At 41.3% G+C, this 20,425-nt stretch overlaps 1 protein-coding gene across 2 annotated transcripts in view; it reads right to left on the bottom strand.

Moving 5' to 3' along the window:
- LOC139109161 (uncharacterized) overlaps positions 1-20,425 on the bottom strand; it is a 204,380-nt gene that overhangs the window by 108,728 nt on the left and 75,227 nt on the right. For both annotated transcript variants that reach the window (XM_070668019.1, XM_070668027.1), the window contains exons 3-4: positions 10,022-10,183; positions 7,977-8,160 (exon numbers count right to left, since the gene is read on the bottom strand). In XM_070668019.1, coding sequence (XP_070524120.1) covers positions 7,977-8,160; positions 10,022-10,183 — 346 coding nt within the window. The remainder of the gene's footprint in view (positions 1-7,976; positions 8,161-10,021; positions 10,184-20,425) is intronic.

Below are 20,425 nucleotides of genomic sequence, written 5' to 3'. Positions count from 1 at the left end.
AGTGATGGAAATGTACGACTAGTCGCACGGCGGTGTTGGATATTGCGGTTTTTAGGCGCCGCGCGCCATCAGTTACAATAACGCGATTATTTAACCATAATAGCCGGCTGCGGGCTCGCGCATGCTAATGATTTATTTCAACGGGATTTCGTATTGAAAGACCGTCTAAACCGTGTATAAACCGTGGGCCAATCACGCACGATCCAGACAGATTCGATCGGGCATAATGCGCGTAGATTCGCGAGGCTAATAAATAACAGCGTGGCCCATTGTCTCGTCCGCGGCAGTCGATCGTAAAATCACGTTGGCGATAACCGCACGGCCGCATTATTTCCAGAAGCGCACAGATCAATTGGCCGGTACCCGATAAAAACCGAATCGCTCGCGGTTCTATGTGGGGAATGAAGCTTAGGCGCATCGTCCATTGTCCGCTCAGCGGTAAAGTTACGCTGATCCTTATCTACGTTTCTTTTGATACGGTAGAGTTGCGAACAACGTAGGAAATATGAAATTACGGGGGAGGAAGGAAAAAAAATCGGGAATATATCGAGCATTAAATGTAAATTTAAATCGAGTGCAGTTTTCTGAAATGCATTTGAAATTAACAGTGCAGCTTGAAATTTGTTAAACTCTTCTTTGTGTTATTTTGAGTTTACTTAGCGGGGTTGAACTAATGATCTACTTATGATTAAATTGTAGCGCGCACTATGCAATTATTAATGACGGTGAGTAATTAAGCTAGCGGCTCGAAAACAAAATGTCACATATTGCCTTTATTTACCATCCTCCTTAGAGGGGAAATTGAATTTCGGGATGTTCTTACCATGAGCGAAGATAATTCGTTTGAGGCGTACGTTAAACGTGCAAGCTCGGCGTTGTTCGCTACGTTTACCCCAGTGCGTGTATCATTTATGCCATGCGTAACGAACGTCGCGCGGCAACCAAACGCTCGTGCTGGATTTATCAACGTAGCGAGTGTCTAATTTGATAAGTGTACATAGCGCGGGCAAACAATTCACGAAGTGTGCGCGGCATACATTATTGCAACCTGCGCGGTAAGCAAGCGGCATTAGAACCGCGCCTCGAGAGCGAAACGTCGAATTTCGGGGAGGAATTGTACCGTCTGATATTCTAGTCGCGAACGTGATGTACATATGTAATCGCGTTATCCTCGTGGTGTCGTGATACGACGCGTGAGTTATGACAATCTTACGTGTGTGTACGCGACGTGTTCTCGTAGAGAAAATCGCGACAAACGTAGATGTAATTTCGGAAAATTATCTCGCACGATTTATATTTGTATTACTCCCTTTTCAAGTGGAGCGCTGGATTGGGGTAACTTAGAACAATTTTCAAAAACTAGAGCTTTTAAAAATTTTCTTTCTTTTCGATTGACAAGGACGGCGTGGTAATTATCTTGAACTACAGTTATCATTAATTTAATCGTAAAAAAAAATTACAAATATTATTTGATATAATTTTTTTATTATAATACAATTCCTTCTATAAATTTGGCATAATTATACAGTTATGAAAAAGACATTTCTGGCCCGCATATTCCTCTCGTAATTTCGTGACGAAATGCACAGCTCCTTGAAACGGCCTTAGTTTAGATGAATCGCCCTAATACTTTTTCACGGCGTGAAACTTACTTCGTCTAACGGGCTACGTCACTTTGCGTTTGAGACGTCAAGAGATATAAATTCCATGGCTGGATAGCGGCGGAGTTCGCTTTTCGCCGAAACCGCTCCTAGCGTGGATTAGGTGATCCCTCCGCAAAAGTAGCGTAATTTATGAGGCTACTTAAACCTTAGCCCTCGAGTATAATATCCCCGCTCACCGAACTACAGTTTCCGCGAAAGGAGATGAACTCTTCGAACGAGAATAATCGTTATATGGTGCGGCGGCCTGCTCTGGGGTATCCTCCTTTTTAGAAGCGTGCATATATGAAACAAACTGCGTAAACCGACAGAGAGAGAGAGACGAAATCGATATTGCCACCTGATATACTTGCATTCGCTTGAAAGCATTTTTTTATTATTAAAAACGAATTTATTGAAAAATTTTTCCAGCGACGCATAAAAAACATATTTTTTTAAACAGTTAATATTCCAATGCCGCAACGTCTCTTTCATATGGCGCTTTAAAAATATATCACAGCTAATTCTTTATTCGTGCATTAATATGGCGCAAATCACTCTGGGAGCCCACGCACATTTGTGTTCGGTTTAAACAAATGTACACGGCGTATGCCGAAAGGGAGAAAATGCACTTTTTAACAAATGAAAGTTCCGCAATGCTTTCGCGCGCGAAACTTTTGCGAGAAAATTAAAACGCCCCAACATTGTTTTCCGAAAGTCGGAAAGAAAATTTATCTTCGCGGCGCATTATGTAACTATGCTAAAAACTTAAGCTATACATATATAATACACAAAGTAATGGCGAAGGATCGCGTTTTATACCGTAGAGTTATCTTATCGCCGTTTAAATGTTCTCGCGCTTACAAGTTTCGTAACGTCGGGCAAATATTAAGTATAATAATAATAATAAGTCGCGGATAATAAAACCTGCCTGAAATTTTTCGAATTTTATATTTCTCTGTGTACTTGTAGGACGTAAAGTGCACCACGATAGGTCTATATTAGTGGTAACAAGTCAAATGAAAGGTATCTTTTGTGCTTTTTTTTTTTTTTATTTTAACCACCTACAAGTAATTAAAAGATGTACCAATCATTAACTACGTTGATTAAAGTGTTGGTTCTACGGAAGAGACTTCGAGAGCTTATACCGGATTCCTTTCCTGTCGGAAAGTATTCTCTTTTTCTCTTTTCTTTTTTTTTCTCCCCCACAATCCTTCGATCGCTGTCACGGTTTAACAAGCTGCTAACCGAACTGTTAATCTACGTCATTAAATATCGATGTAATTTCTCATTTCTGAAAGGCGTATACGATTCTATGGGAGATGTCTACCGCGAGACATGAAATTAGAGCGAAGGGGTATTAATCTGAAAGCGCTGGCGGCAGAGTTGAGGGAAATAAGAAAGAAAGATAGAAAGATAGGAACGAACGAACGAGAGATGCGGGAACGGAGCAGCGCGGGAAGTCGGGGAGAGTGATCGAAGGCGCGAAGAAGGGATCGTGTGAAAGAAGCGGCTCCGAGCGATTTTCATACAAATTCCCGAGCCGCTGGTAATCATAGCGAAATTAAGGTCATCCATCACCCGTAGGACTCATTCTATTCCGTTACCCCCACTTAATAGTATTCCGCTGAGCGACGTAATTTTGTCGCTCACACCCTTCCGGACCGCATGTACGCCGGCCGACAAGACGGAAGAGTAAAGCATAAGGATGGAGAGTGGTCGCATAGCGAGAGAGAGAGTGTTGAAGCGCTTTTCTCGGCACTTTCCAGACTGACGAACGAAATTCACGCTCTCTCTCTCTCTTTTTGTTTCTCTCTCTTTTCCTCCTCCGGACTGCGTCGCATGCACATCCGTCAACAAGCCAGCTGGAATATTCGCGGGATACCTCATGGGTAATGCGAGAGTTCTCCTCTCGTGCGATATCGCGATGAATTAATTACGGGCGGTGTGTACGCCGCGCCGGTGCTGCAACGAAGGCAATTTTTCAGCATTCTGCAGGTTAACGTCCCTGAGCGAGGGCGAGAGGGAGAGAGAAAGGAGGACGAACGCGCATAACGAGTTACTTTATGCGGGATAATTCGTGCGTTATTCATGAGATATTTTTTAATTAACTTCACATATTTTTCATCGTCCATCAGATTGGCGGGAACACGATTTTCCACGAAACGCGAGTTCTTCATACATCGGACCTTCATTAGTTGGCTTATTACTTTATGGGCCATCTATGGCTTCCGCATCCCGTGGACTGAATAAATATATCCGCGTCTATCTAAATTAATCCTCGTTTCATCCCCCTTCATCTCCCTGTTTGATCATTCAATCATTCAATTTCACAAATTAATATTCAATTCATTCAGTTCCTCTCAAACGGTATTATTTCCTTTACGGACATCCCTTAATCATTATTGTGAATTAATTAACTTTATATGTATATATGATTTGGGCGCAGAGATATATGGAAGTACATTAATATTATTGAAACGAGAAAATTATAAAGATGACATAACCATTCAGCGAGCAAATGATTTCTCGAACATTGATGACGTATCTCGTGTATTTAATTTGCGCGATCTCGAATTACCCGCGAATCTATATCCCGTATGTCGGCTGCATTGTGCGAACTAATTTTCGAGAATACACAGTCAGAAGTTTACGAGTGGGGAAAGTATGAAATTTATATAACGTTCAATAAAGCCCGTAAATTAATTCCGCACGGTTAATTTGAGTGCGCATCCAAAGCGATAACGCGGCGAATTTAGCGTACCGCGCGTTGTTTTCGCGCAAATCAATTCTCGAGGACTGGAGAGAGTTGTGCCTACGGCATTAAATCCGCTAAACTACAGTTTAGTAGTTCAGTGTATTTATCATTATAACGTTTCAATTGAGAGAGAAGAAAGTATTACGGACATCTGTTTCGTTGTTTGTCTAGGTAAAATAATTTTGACAAAATACGTTAGTGCTTCGCTGAGTTTCATTATTCCGAGGCTTTCTATTTCGAGGGTACGTAAAAATAATAGACTGAAACCCGGTTAGCCGACGTCGCAAAACGGAATGCAAATGTTAGAAAGGATTCAATTTGTTTGGCGCTATTTCTGATTATGGCGGCCACTTAATACGTCGGACTTGAAATCGCATCGCGCGGGTCATTCGAGAGACGTTCACGGAATGAAGTGCATGTTCAGCCGAGGGCCTGACCCAATTGTGTCTCATCGAGAACGTGCACGTACATCGCGGTGACCATGGCACGGCATTCGGGATTAGGAGCACCTACATCTTCCGGTTTTCGGTCTGGAACACGAGATACTCGAGTGGTCCGCGCTTTGTTCCATTTCTCGAAATTCACGTTCTATTATGAAGCCTCTATGAGTGCTCGAGAAGGTCCGACTGTGTGAGACAGCGGTAAGATGGACGATTTACGTACGTGAGCTAGCATTTGTCCAGAAAAGGAAGGGACAATAAATAATCGCCCGGCGATTTATGCGATACATAAATATCTGTAAAATGCAACGACTGTCGCAAACAGACGTTTAATTTAATGAAAAATTCCCGAATAATTGATATTTTACAAAAAAAAAAAAACAAAAAAAAACAGAAAAAAATAATAAACTCGTTTTTATGTCACAATTATTTTATTAATAAAAGCAGGGAAAAATATTACGTACTTATGGGTGCATATAATTCTTATTAAAAATTCAAAGCAACTTTTTTTTTTATTAAATACATCAAAACGTGTACACAATTAAATAGTTATCCGGCGTAATCCCTTTCCAAACTTGCCAGATTTCACGCCGTTAAAGTTTTATTATTTTTTAAACGTAATTTTTTCATAAAGTTTCTACGTACCTACTTTTATGCTCATAATACTTTTTTTCTCTCCTCTTTACTTTTATTCATAAAATATATACTGGTACTGGGTGGCCGCTAAAATCAGGCACACTTCGTATAACAACATAATTCTTCATAATCAGCAATCAACCGTTTGTCCTTTGAGAGATGTGATGAACGTGATACGGAACAACACAAGGAACCTGTTATGGCATCCTGCATAGTGGGGCCCGGGAAAGTTACATTAATTATAACTTAACGAGCATGAACTACACACGTATTACACGACCGCGCATGTAACGTGTGTCGTTTGTCATATTTCCACCAACTCCGTCCCTATGCCACGGTCCGGTGTGATATTAATTCAGCGTCATGCGTTACGTAAACTACGAAAACTGGCTATTTCAATCTCATTCGTAAACGTTGAATTCTCGCGAGAGAGCGTGCATAATTTAGCAAACAAAATTTTGCGACAAAATAGGTTAAGCCGGTTATCGTTCCGCTCGTCTGCAATCCGTGCCACTCGAAAGTACACGTCTTTGATTTCAGCATTACGCGAATGCGTTTTTCTCTCGCGACCATCGTCGATATCGATCCTGCAGCTTCGTAACACGAGGACAGTTTGCCACGGTATGAAACTCGAAGCTGTTCGGCCAGATGAGCGCGCGTCAACATATTTCGGGTCACGATTTTTTTTTTTGCGCTTTCGCGCGACGTTCCTAGTCACCGGCTCTTAAGAGAGCGCCGCAAATGGCCCGCAAAATTCCTCGAGGATTCCGCGCAGAAGTAATGCTAAAATTTTACAGGATTTTCTACGATAAAGCCGATCAAGCGCCAATATTTTTCCGTGTAGAGGGATTTGCACAGTTCGCGTGGGCGGTGCTGTTTCTTCCGGTCGTTGCAGTTTCTCAGAGCGTACGGAAAGCGAAAGAAACGCGAACGATCTCGGCCGCGCAGGCAAGAGTAACGGTATTTTTCGCCCTCAGCTTACCAGCCGTTTCCTCGCTAACAAGTGGCCTTAAAGTGTCGGCTCCTGTATTTTTTATCCGCGCTTAACGCAGCGCTCTTAGCTTCTGCCGGATATTGTAGATCGTTTAGAATCGCGCTATTTGGAAGCGTAATACACGAGAATTATGCAGATTTTTACCGAGTGACTTAGAAACATATAAAGTAGTTCCATCGCGTGCATTCAGACCTCTTTAAATATGCGAAAGCCTGACAATTTGTTGTAGCTGAAAATTAACCGTGAGCGTTCTTTCTAATTTACAAAATATACTTAGCCTGGCAAGAATAAGACGGTAAATTAGTAATCAAATTTCACTACTGCGAATTCAACCCAGTTATCGGATCTAATCTGCTGTCGTTAAATACTTACGTTTAACATTTTATTCGAACGTAACAGTAATCAATTTATGAAACTTAATCGTTCGATACAAGACGCGGCGACTAACGTCGACAATTTTTTTTTTTTTCTTTTTAACGCAGTTGCTTTTAAGGGAAAGATAACGATAATGGAGGAATGCAGGCACGTATTTTTCGTTGATACTACCACTCGTGCAACGTTAAGCGCACACATTCGCTATATATATGTATGGGCCTTTTGCGTATTCCACTACAGGGAACAAAAGCCACTAGAATAAGCTCGTATGATGCTCGCCGCGTCGTAAGCTCCCCCGACTTCGACACGATGGCACCGAGAAACGCGGAGGGGTTAGGGTGAAGAGCCTTGTCGAAAAATTGTAAGAACTTTTCCAGGGTCTTGTCGAAGGCCTTTCCCGCCCGCCGCGAAGTTTGTCCATGAACGTGGTCGGGGTGGACGATCTCGTGTGGGACCGGGGGTTAGGGATGCCGGAGGGCTTTCTGAAAACAGTAATTTTTCTCCCCCAACTCCGTGGCTCTCGTAGTTCCGCCCGGCATTACTCCCGACTTCTCAGCTCCTCCACCCGAAGTCGAGAGAGGGCTTGAGAGGCGAGCTATCGTCTCGTAAGAGCGGAAGTATGATAAATTGAAACGACCATCGACGAGAGCGATTTTCAATCATATCGGTCCGCGCTGTCCGCTCTTCAACTACTTACACGAGCGAGAAAAGTAAGGACGGCGCGGTTCCACGAGCGGCAGTTACTCCCGTACAGCGGGAAAGTTGTGAATTGTTGACCGATAAGCGTTTGAAATATCTCAAGAGTCCCCCGTGCTCTTTGTTTTAAACATGTATGCGCGATCTATTATTATCGGGAAAAGAAGCCGCGGTTAGAGGGTGCCTTCTATAAAATATAAAATATCCAAGCCGATTTCCGCGTCCACGTGCCTTGTTATGTATTCAGAATTACTCGGGCTCTAGGTGACGTAAGTTTACGGAACAGACGTATGTGTCGGGCGGAAGTAATGTAGGCGCCGGGAATACTTTCCCATAAAGTTTACGGTCGCGGCTATAAAGTGGCACGGGGGCGCAAAAGGGTGCCGTTAAGCGATACGAGCGGATGGAAAGAAAAGCGTCACCGAAAAGCTACTTACGCGGTGCCGTTGTGTCGGCCGATGGACACCAGTCGATATATCTGCAGCTCGACCCGCTGGCCAGTATCCGGGACGAATCTGTATGTACACCTCGAGGGCCCTTGAAGATACGGCGACTTTATTTGCCCGAAGCCACGATCCGATTTGCTGAACAGCTGTCTGCTGTCCAACGTTATGTTGCACACTGAAACGGAAGAAAACGATGTTTGTATAAAAAATAACGACGCGATCGTGTTTTATATGGATTAATACTATATAATCGTAAATATTTTTCCCTTTTTTTCTTTTCTTTTGCAGTTTGAGACTCGTAATTTTATTTAAAAAGAAGCGTAAAGTAATGAGAATTATTTTTAATTTAAAAAATTAAATATTAATCGAAGGAAAGCTTTCAAAATATTATTTTGGATTATTATTTTAATACTCGTATATTTTTATTAACAAATATCATGCGATGTAATTGCACTTTATGTTTTTATTTTACGTATTGAATTTTTACACGAAACTCTTACGCGGAATTCTAGTCATGCGAGAAATATGGTAACGGAGAGGCGTAAAGAAAAATGAAGTGAGGCTAATAACGATTTTTCTTGCTCGTACAATTTCATTGGCGTGTCTCTGTGCAACCGTGCCGTTCGGGCGACGACGAGTCGCGACAGCTTGGCGCAATATTATGAGGCAATCTGCTATAGTGTGTAATTTGATTCTTAATTGCTTCCCATAGGATGTTGTGCAGAATATTCGTTGATTATGCGAATATCTTGTAAACCGTGGAATATTATATTTCAGGGAAGTCATTTTCTCTTAACAAAAAAAAGAAAAAGAAGCTATCAATAATATTTGTTTCATAATTTCCGGTTTTAAAATAAATTTAATTAACGAAAATTAATAAATTTCAACCGAAAATCTTACTCAGATTTACTAAACGTTCTTTTTATGTCTTTATAATTAAACATCCGACTTGTATCATGCCGAATTATTTAACTCCGTTAATATGTCAAAGGCGAGATATAATTTTTATATCCGCTTAAAAATTTTTACTTGCAATTTAAATAATGCTGCAAGCTTGCGCCAAAAATAACTCGTAAACCCCTTTTAACTATACGAAATATTATCCACGCGCTCGTTTATATCCTGCTAAAAGAAATCCGAGGAGAGAAGAATTTGATGGATGAAACACGAAGGCAATATCGCTCCAAGTAATTAGCGCAAAGAAAGGTTAGATGGATGGAGCATAAGAACTTCGTCAAGAGTGATTAGTTATCAGGAAGAAAGGTCGAACGAACGGCATGCGGGAGTAATTTCTTCGATACCGATTTACTCCGTCGTGCAAAGCGGGCTTCCGGGCGTTTGGTCGTACGCCTTCTTTCTCACAGACATCTCGGTATCTTTTGAGCGCATTGCGCTCATCTTCTTATAAACGTTCCCGGTCTCTTTTGCTTTCCCGCTCGTTCTTTGAATCGCGCTTTCCCCGTTCACCTCGCGCCGTCCTACGGGCCGCTTCCAAAGGGACTCGCCCGCCGCGGCGCTTTAATTTCCACTTGTTCGCACGACACGAGCGAGTGCAAACGAGAAGCTGCATCAGGCAAGTGGCTTAATGGCGTGAATCTTGTTTCTAACGTCGGCACAGACTCAAAGAGATCGCCTACGTCTTTTTGACACGGCGTAATTATATTTCCTCGTAGGACTCAGGGAGCAAATACGACAGTTAGTTGATCGTCGGCGGATAAATAAAATAAAATAGAATAAAATAAAATAAAAAACGACGAAAGTCAAGAATTTCCATTTACCGTTCACGAACTTAATAAATTTCAAATTTCCACGTTTTATCCGCGGATTATAGTGCGCGAGAGAGTATGTCTTTCCCTAAAATGTATTTCTCTATAAATGAGCCAATTTAGTCCCAGCAGTTCTATTTATTAATATATTTGCATCGGATATCGTTAGGTCGCGAGATATCTCCGATCGTTTAATAAGATGTTACATTAGTTAATCAAGCGAGCTTGAAGAAGCTTGCCGCGGGGCAAGATTAACTTAATAATACTTACTATTTGCGCAATGTTGCTCCAAGCCGCATTGAGCGCATCTATCTGGCGAAGCTGCGCCGCAGCTGCAGCCACCCGATGGCACGCAACAAGCGCAATCAGTGCTGGATGAGTTAAAGCTGCAAGCGCAGCCGGTAGTGCTTTGTGTCCAAAGGTCAACTTGACCTGGAAAAAAAAGGAATTTCTTTGTAAAACAAATTTCATGAAAATTAATTTCATGCATTTTATGTAACACAGTACGTCGATTAGCAATAATTAAATGTCTAAAAGTATCATAAAACTGCACATTAAAGGTAAATGCGAATGGGCACAGTACAGCGAATTTATAAAAATTTATAAAAATTATCTGAAATATGCGTAGAAATGATATTCACATTTTCTTTTTTTCAATAATAAAATTTTTTTTTAATAATATTTTAATAAATAAAAAAATGGAATTTATCTACAATAAAATACATTTCAAGTTAATGTTGAAATTTTCCCGATAACTTTCAATGGCTCGAGATTTTTATAATACCATCAAAATTTTATGAATTATTGATCTCCTTTTTAATCGCGGGAATTTTAATTATCGGTGATATACATTTTTCGTTAATAATATTTTCGTGTAAAAATTAAAATTCTCTTAAATTGCTGTTTTTAATTTAATAAAATGAAATACATTTGGTAATGCTCCAATATCGAATTTATCTTGATCAACGTTGCAAACGTTGTATGAAAGATAACGGTAATGTACTGTCAATAATGTCTCCGATACCGCTGTTGCATCGGGATTAACCGACACGGGAAGCCCTTTATCGATTCCAGAAACGTGTACGACAGGATTACATACTCGGTATATAAATAACCGAATATGAGAATAGCAAAATACGCCGCGCGCCAGCGAATCGTTTAACTGTCGTAACTGTACGTTCATCGATGTCAAATAAAGTTGACCCATAATCGGCCGCGGTCGCCGGCTACAATTCTCCGACTGTAACGAGGATTGTCCGAATGGCCGTAACGAGGCACAGTCGTGTGCTTTTCAACAATCGAAGTTACATACTGAAAGACTCTCAATCCTGGGCGAACGTTCCGCGAGCTTTGTCGGACGATTTTGAACGTCCACTCGATCTGCTTTCATTCTGCTTGACATTCCCGGCACGATATTGCGTTTTTCGTCGCCGTGTTCGTGGCTCTTTCGCGTTTCTCTCGTTCTCTCCCGTCCCTACGAATTCCTCTCGCAGCGCGCCATCGCGCCCTTCTTTATTTTTTTTCAACGCAACCCTTACGCAGCCACATGTCCCATGGCACCAATAAATAGAAATGCAATGAAAAATGAGAGAGCGAGAGGTGGCGAGGCAAGGGGCGAGGGCACAAGGATACAACCCCCTTGACGAGCGGTTGTTCATTGTTTTTCCGCGTCCACCGACTGGATTGCGCTCGCGGCACTTTCGCGTTTTTATCATCGCCGCTTCTCTCATCCGGGAATGTTCCGAACGTGCTCGATGAACTGGCAAAAACGCGGTTATTAATACAGTATAAAGGTCCCCTCTATCCTCGAAACTGCATGCCGTGTTTTACGTAGAAAGAGTGAGAAAAAAAAGGGAAGAGAGAGAGAGAGAAGAGAAAACTTCTCGCCTGATTGAGCAAAAAGTTAGTGAACGTCACGTCGTGTTAGCTGACTTTGCGGAATTCGACCTTGGTAAAAGTCTTTACACCACGTTTCAGGATTGAATAGATGTCATTGCGTATTCTGTCTGATTTATCTTGTATCGCGATTGTACAAATTGTTCTTTTTTCTTGTAATTTAGAAATTAATTTTTAATATAATATTATTTAATCAAATTTAATATAATATCGCAAAATTGGAGGGCCACAGAGACGATTTTTGCAAAATAAAATATCAACAATTCGATTTTTATACGTTTAAGCGGCTACATCACGAGCTTCAATCTATCGCGTTCAAAAAGACATATATTCCTCCTCGAACTGATTGCCGCCCAGAAAATTTGGTACCATCCGCTCCTCGGGATTCCTAATCCATGATTTTACATGCAAATGGCGTTTCCATTCGTCAGGAAAGTATTCGATGAATGGCTCGTTGCCAGTAACGTCATTCCTACGGGCGAGCGATCGACAGGGCCGATTGAAGATACCGAGAAAAGAGGCTGCGGCTTTTAATAGAGATTTTCGCTTGATTCTGCAAACGTGCGGGAGATACGCGTGGGTGATTGATTGTCCGAGAAACGCGAGAAGCGGACGGGAATCGGGGGTTGCGTGCGAGAGGAGAAAGCGTGACGGCCGACAAGAAGCGAGACGAGGAAGATAGAGGAGAGCGCGATGGAGAACGAGATGGGGAGGCGGAGAAGATGAGGGCGCGCTGGGCGAAGAGAGCGGAGGGCGGAACGGGAGGAGAAGGAAGAAGACATAAATTCCGAGCCAGTGTAAAAAGGGCGTTAAGAGGAGAAGCCCCGGCACCCCCGATATGTCAATATCCCGGGGAAATACGGGGCGGTACTTGGCCGGAGGGATAGTAAAAATAAAGCAAGTTTTATTGCCACTGCTGCTGTTGCTGCTTTTACTTCCACCACTGTAGATATCGCGTCGTGAACGCCGATGCTGCAGTGGTGGAAACGTATTTTAGAAAACGCCCGGTCTTACACGATTCTTCTCGAGCGTGGATATCAACTAGGGCTGCGCGCCTTGTTGCAAGGGTTTAAAGGGATTTTACGGTGCGCTGACTGAGACATGAGGCAGACGTCGGATGAAGGCGGAAGAAATGAAGGGAAAAGAAAGAGAGTGAGAGAGAAAGAAAGATTCGCAATTGGATTTTTAATCCATCGATTCAGTTTCGATTACGGAGAAGTTTGTTTAAACGATGGAGCGAGGGGGAGGGAGGGGACGAACGCGATATCGTCGAGATAAAAGGACTCTTGCCAGGGGCTGCAAGACGATTCGAGGGGATAAGGACCGGCGATACTCGGAGAGCGAAGGAGCGGAGACGTGCCACAAGCAGGAACCGAAAGTGAGCGAGGGGAATCGGAGAAAAGACGAAAACGCAAACGGAGATAGCTTGGAGTAAACAAAGACGTACTCGGACGGCTTTTGTGGCGCTCTCTCAGTTTTCCTCTCTTCAGATCCTCTGGGATCCTACTGTTGCCATAGCGTTCACTCACGGATGCTGCGCTTTCTGTTCGATTATTCAGAGGCTGACGGCTATTAAATGGGTATTATTACAGATAGCCATTGGATAGCCACTCTCATCCCAATATTATTTTATGAGCTTTTTCGTGAACTTCCCATGAGAAAAAGTAATTATTTTTCCAATGTTATGGAGTATCAGTGTACTTTTTTTACACACAAATTTACGTATCGCTTGAGTTCCCATAACCTTATAAAAAGTAATATATATTTTACGATGTAAAATTATTAATAATGAAAAAGTCAAAGTAAAAATTAATTTTACAATATTAATATATGAAGCGGGACCTTTTTTTATTATTAAACTCTATTAATAAACGGGTTTAAATGAGATGAAAAAAACGTACGAATAAAGTGATACCATTTCTGTATTAAACTTGCATGTATTCGCTCCGAGCATATATGGTACCGTAACACATAAATCGTGTTATGTGAGTGATAGTTATCTTGTAACCAATGTAATTCCGATTAACAAGCTATGCAGTAATAATAAGCGATTATATAATCCCGCCAATCCATGATATGTTTGTTAGAGAAATTAGCATTTCTTGTAAACTTTGAGTATTATGAAATTTGTAACAAAACGGATCATCAGGTAATGTTAATCATTTATAATTTATAGCGCAATATAATTGCATACATATTACATCAATTGTATGTATACATATATCTATGTATATAAATTATATTATGTCAATTACGCCCGTTATACAGCTAATTCAATAATGCGCTAATCTATTCTATAATTCAAGAGTTTTCTAAACCACATAAATTTTACAATAAGTAATATAATATAAAATAATATAACACAAGCTAATAAGTAAACCACTAATAAAATAAAAACAAATATGCGTATAAAGAATACATCCCACGCTTATACATATGTACATCTGCGCGTTGTGTTCGAGACCTTTCAACAGTTTTGAACTTCCGTAACAGCGGAAAATGTCCGAAATAGAGTTCGCCTGAAAAACTAGCGTGACAGGGCCAGGGATCGAGGACACGTCAAAAAGGTGTCGCAAACAGCTGCAGTTAGGGTAACCGACGGAAAATTGTGGCTGCAGGTGCAGCGGGCGACAGCGGAACGAACAGATCCACTTAGCGTTCACTTTACACGGCGTTAAATTCTAATGAAGTCGACGCTGCTCGATTTCACCGATCCGATCAGCCCGCCACGTAGATTGAGGCCGCAGCATCCAACGCCTGACTCAACTCGCGAACCGGCCTGTGCCGTAACGGTCATCTCCGCAGTCCACCGTATGTGGTCGGCCGTCGCAAGTATCTAATAATTTTCGTTTAAACGCGTCCGTCGCCAGGTCCGGAAAGCCCTTTCGCGCAGCTGCTCACGTAGGACGAAAGCCGACGATATTACCATGGTAATAGACGTGACAGCGAACGCGGTCTCTCAAAGGTCGTCCGTATTATCCTCTGTTGCCTGAGAAACTGCTTGGCCGCAACTTGGATAACTGTATAATTCGCGAGCCAATGTGAATTCAAATTAATGAAATTTCGTAATGTTTACTAAATTATCGGGGTACGTTTAATTTTCTCGAATAAAATATGGCTTAAAATATAATTTATTTAAAGGCTGAGAGAAGAAAAGATTTTGTTTGATATAATTGTATTGTTTTATGTAAACGTATTATTTCGAGCTTTATTGGGTAGCGATTGCGAATGATTAAAGATGCGTGTGTATCGTTATGAAAAATTTACGTTTGCTATCGTTTCTCTCTGATGCATCAATTTTTATCGCAGTTTGCCACAATGATGTATTAGATTCTCAATGAACTATGTGATCTCGATAACACTTACGAAGTCATGTGCTCGTTATTCGGCGATATCGAACAGGTTTTCCGCGAGAGCACACTATAACCGTAATCTTATACTATAGTTTCGAGGTTTAAAGGAATGGGCTATCGTATTCTTTTCTTTGGTCACGTTCAGTGTGGTACGATTCGGCTTCTCTCGACTTAAGGCGAAAAAGGAGCTTTAGCATTTCATCCAGATTTATTGCATACACTCTGATTTACGAGAATTAGATGTTTATCAAGTCTTTTTCGCACTCAACTTTCAATCGACTGAAACGAAATATTATATCAAAGTTTTTTAAACATATGTTGTTACTGTAACATAAAAATTTTTTTTTAATGAAAAACGAATTTTAACATATATTTTATAAAATTAGAGTACAGTAGCAATCGAGTCAAAATAATTAAGAAAATAATTTTAAAAGAAATTAAGTAATTATAAAATATTAATATTAAAAACATATTCGAAAGTAGACATATAAAGAAGATGCATTTATTGAAAACTCGAAATATAAAAGAATTAATTCAGTATAATAAATAGAATTAAAAAATTTTAATCCTCCCGTAGCCGATTAGTGCTTAAACGTATTGTTGATATTGATGGAAATGTGTCTTTGAACGGTTCGCAGTTTAACGGATCAGATTCTGCACGCTAGATATTGAATCGACAATGGCGAGTGTCATATACGATAATTTGTTACTTTGCAGTCAGTGCCACGTGGTAAGCTGATTTCCAATAATGCGGGCTTCCAGTTTCATATGAAACGACTTCGCGCTGATCGATTCTCAACTAGCGCGGAGTGCGCTTGAATTCCCTGAAAAGCAAAAGCGTGCTGGGTACGCTGCAACTTCCGCCGTGTGCAACTGGCGCGTGGAAATCCTGTTATGTTTCATTTATTAACCTTAATATCTGGCTGAAACAGGTCGTACCAGCCGCGTGCTGGTCGTTGCTGCATAATTTTGAAACTGCCGTGTTCTTTTCACGTTCATCCGCCGATTGACTTTTTAATCAATGCTATTTTCTATCGTCGGAAATCAAGCGCGCGTGCATGTTTCGTCTACAATATCCGGCTTAATACATTTTCGGATTGAAAGTAAAAAAGACCAGTTGATTTAGGAGCTTAAAATGTTTCGTGCCAACGGCTTTCGCCGTTGATCCGAATGCAGAATTTCGAAAATATGGCAAAACCGTGATTTAAATAATTTAAAGCAGCCGTCATAAGCTTCATTTACGAGCTCGCGTTCGATTACATACGGTTTTTCCAACGATTCTCAATATTAATTGCGTTTTCTTTGCTCCCGGAATCGCTCGTTTAAAATGGGATCTCACGCGGATACAGGTAGCGTTAAAATTTTTTTTTTTTTTTTTTACAGTTTACGTACGAACGTATAATCCATATATTAATTTTAGCCGCATTATTATTTACTATTTGCCTCGTTAATTTTACTTCTCCTTCAACCTTTTGCCCACTTTGAGCAAATTCAATGTGCCGATATGACGGGATGTTGATTAGTCGGATGGAGTTTTGGTTTTATAGTTTCCCGGTCAGTGTGCTGCTTGGCATTCCACTCGCATCTCCATGCATTTGCACTTTAATTGGCTTCGCACTTGCCACCCTTTCCCCTTACCCCGCGTTTATATCGCTTTGTCCTCTATAAATATGTATAATGCGTATACAAACAGAGGCGCATGCATATGCGTCGACGTGCACGCGTACGTACACGTTGTATTGTATTGAATTTTACAAAACCATTTTCCTAGTCCAACAATCGTAACATTTTTACGGCCGACTAATTTTGACAAAGCTGTCGTGCAAACTGGGTAAAAATTGAGTGTATGTACGTCGGCCACGGCTGGCGTTAATCGGAAATAAACGCGGGTGGATTGACGTTAAACTTTTACATGTAAAATAAAACGTAATAAATTGCGAAATCCGGAATGTATCTTGTCGGTGGAGTACATTTGCAAATTGAAGGAACATTACAACGCGAAGAGTTAGAATATCGTTTTCAACGCGGGATATATCATTCGGTTCTAGAGTTATGTTTGCGGTTTTCGAACTATGCAATATATTGCCGGAGAAATTGCAAAGCTTTGCTAGTACCGCTATTAACGTCGATCTATTTTCATAGTAATAATGTCGGAGTTCTGCTATCCGTATATCTAATCCTGGCAACTAACGGTGTAATCGAGTGATTAATGTTGTAATCGCTTAAGCGTATTACAAGATGAACAGAAAAGATTTAACGTACGCCTTTTGGAGTGCATTTTTCTTGATTAATTTATTGAAAGCTCTCGTACATTTTTCATTTTGATTTAAAAATCATTTCTTAGCTTTCTGTTATTCGTGTTCATGCCATGTCTTCCGCACTCTTGCTTTTTCTCTCGCTTTACCTGACATTTTACATATTAAAAAACAAAAAAAAAAAAATAAAACTCTGTTCCGCTTCGAAAAAACACGTTTCCGCGCAACGTGGTTTTACGCGATTACATTTTATTTCCATTGCAAGTTATTCATTTAAAGTGCCCGACGCATAGCTGATTATACTCGTTACGTTAATTTGTCATATTAGCTTTTGGTGTTAACGATTCGCGACTGCTGTTAATCGGCTGCGGTCAACACGGGTTACCGAGCATGGACCAATTTGCATCACGGCCGAGGAGAAGCGAAGCTTCCTTCAGCGTGAACAGTCAACCCCTTATAGCTATCACGGATAGGCGAGTTATCATAATCGGCTTTGGCTTAATGCCGAACATCCGTAGAAACGTAAAGCCGATTTCAATTCGAGCGTGCCACTTACAATCCAAAGATCCGCGCATTTACTCGCGAATATCTTGTTACGTCGCTAAATTTAGTGTACAGCCGTGGGCAAATCGGCTGCAATACTTTTAATGACTTTGAACACACATATTTAAATGCAGAATAAAAATCGTTATTTTCGCTTGCGCACAATGGATAAATTACTTTTTGCACATGCAAGTTTTTTACCTTTTGTTTTATTAATCTTATTAACTTCTTTTTTTTTTCGTAGCCTGTAATCGGGTCTCGTGAACCGATAACACGTTGACCGTATATGGTTTGTTCTAATATATTATCTTACACGCATGAGCGAAAGAAATTTTTTGCGTTCTGTACTTGAGTGCGACCCTTCAAAAGTTTTTAAGCAAAAAAACATACTAATTAGACATACTAATTTAATATTACAATTAAATCGAATAAGAGTAACAATTAGATAACCGCGGGGGGGGGAGAAGGGGGCGGGAGGAGGGACGGGGTGAGAGCGAGCGCGAGCCTACGTGCCGCGCGCTAGGTATATTCCCTCACTACTCCCACTCTCGCTCTGTCCTTCTACAGCGGTCGCGCTAAGCACACGTACGCATTACACAGCAGCCACGTGCCGAAATTAATACGTACTTCCATTTAACGCAAATCGCCCGGCACGAGAACTATCTTCTCCTCCCTATTTTCCGTGTGAGGAGAGTACGTGCGATTACGTCTCCTTTCCTTAAAGTAAGTTACATCCTTACGCGTTCATCTCTCCGAACTAATCTTTTATTTCAGAAGCTAATTAATCGATTTTATTGTTGCCGTTTATTAAATCATATTTTTCTTTTTTTGTTACAGATCGACGCAGCTACGTTCACTGCTGTTCAACGAAAGTGTCTGTCACCGCCGATTTAATAATTATACGAACCGCAACCGGTTCGTCGGTCGTCCCGGGAGTTCCGCTGAGTATTCGGGCGTAGTTTTTCGACATACGACTTTCTTTTAAACGCGAGTACCGAACATAGAACGCGCGGAAAGTGATCATTGAATAATTATCGCGAATATAAAATCACGGTCGCGTTCGCGAGTGACTTGTGCGCGGAAGGACGACTCGTCACGACGTCGCAACTGAGAGGAGGAGCAGGCTCAGGACGGGCATCCTGCATCGGCGGAGCAACTTTTAGGTGAGAGTTAAATCTTTTTTATAAAATCTTTATAAAAATAAAGGTTTTCTTTTACATTAATTTAAAAACTAACATGTCTACAGTAATATGTTTCATTTTATGTTACAGTCACCGGCAGAACTCGACAACTCCGCTGAAGCTCATGCAGATTGGTAAGTCGCATGACTTTTTTTTTCGTAATTCGTAATTAGGGTCTACTAAAAAATATCGCGCGCATAGTATGCGCATGGTTTCTTCTAGTAAAAGTAAAATTCGGGACAGATTACCATAAAATATTGTTATAATAAGAATTAATTGTTTAAATAAATTTATACGTAAAGTAAATAGACTTCAGGTCTGTGAAATGCATATTGATCGCGCGAGTGTTTGTCGTAAGACGCTTCAGGACGCGACAGATTTGGAGAATGATGTATTTGCATGAATCCGATATGCAAAAACGATAGAACTTTGATAGTCTGAGGCTTGGTTAACCCGAGGCTTGTTGTTCGCCGCAAGTCGCGGTTCGTTTAATCCGAAGTTGTGCCTTCGTGAGAAGTTTCCATTCAACTTTTCCATTCACTAGACGACGAGGAGCTTTGTTGACAAATTCGTCTGCCTCGGGTTGTTTCAATTCATTTATGCTGCCTGCCAGCTCCCCAATTCACGTAATACAAATAAACATAAAGCTTCATATTTTTGCAGTCCAGTTTCCTTCTCTCTCTATCTTTCTCTCTCGTTCTTTTCGTAGACAAAAAAAAAAAGAGCAGTAATAGACGTACCTCCCTTGAATATCTCGTCCGGCTATGGCCGGAAATAAAAATACGAGACCACTCCACTCGCGTACTTACGCTGAATCGCGGAAAAAAGAAGAGTCGACCAAGCAGAAATTAAATCTGCGTCGGTGCAGACGCTGCATTGTCCTCCTGCGTGGAACTTTTGTCTCTCTCTCTCTCTCTCTATATATATATATATATATCTCTTTTTCTCTCTCTGCACTTAAAAACTCGTCATTTCCGCATCGCTAATTCGCGCATTTCCAGCAACTTTCGAAACACCCGCGTGCGTGCATCGGACGCGCTCGAGTGGACTTTCATATAAGTACGGCGATAATCCTACGTTCGTATTCGCAATACCGCGTTATAGTTTCCGCCGGATGCAGATTTCAGTTGCGATCGCGAGCGCGTTGCGGGCGAAAGGAGCAAAAAAATGCATCGCGACGGCGAGGTATCGGCGGAATTTCTGCTGCTTAGCCGCGGCATTAAAGCGTTTTGGGGGATTGTTCGCTTTGTCGGTGTGCTCGGCACCAGTTATAAATACGAATGCGGGCGGGCTTTAGCGTCGGAACGAAGGGCCGACCGCGTCGATGCGACCCCGTACATAAATTCCACCGTAAGCGCTGAACCGGGCATCGGTAGCTCCGTTGTATCGCGACAGAGCTCTTTTGAGCGCGAGTTAAGCATTTAGAAAGGTCGCACCAGTTTGTCG

Source organism: Cardiocondyla obscurior, linkage group LG02 (assembly GCF_019399895.1).
Source record: "Cardiocondyla obscurior isolate alpha-2009 linkage group LG02, Cobs3.1, whole genome shotgun sequence".
NCBI classification, from domain to species: Eukaryota; Metazoa; Arthropoda; class Insecta; order Hymenoptera; family Formicidae; genus Cardiocondyla; species Cardiocondyla obscurior.
This window is presented reverse-complemented; position numbering and strand designations above follow the sequence as displayed.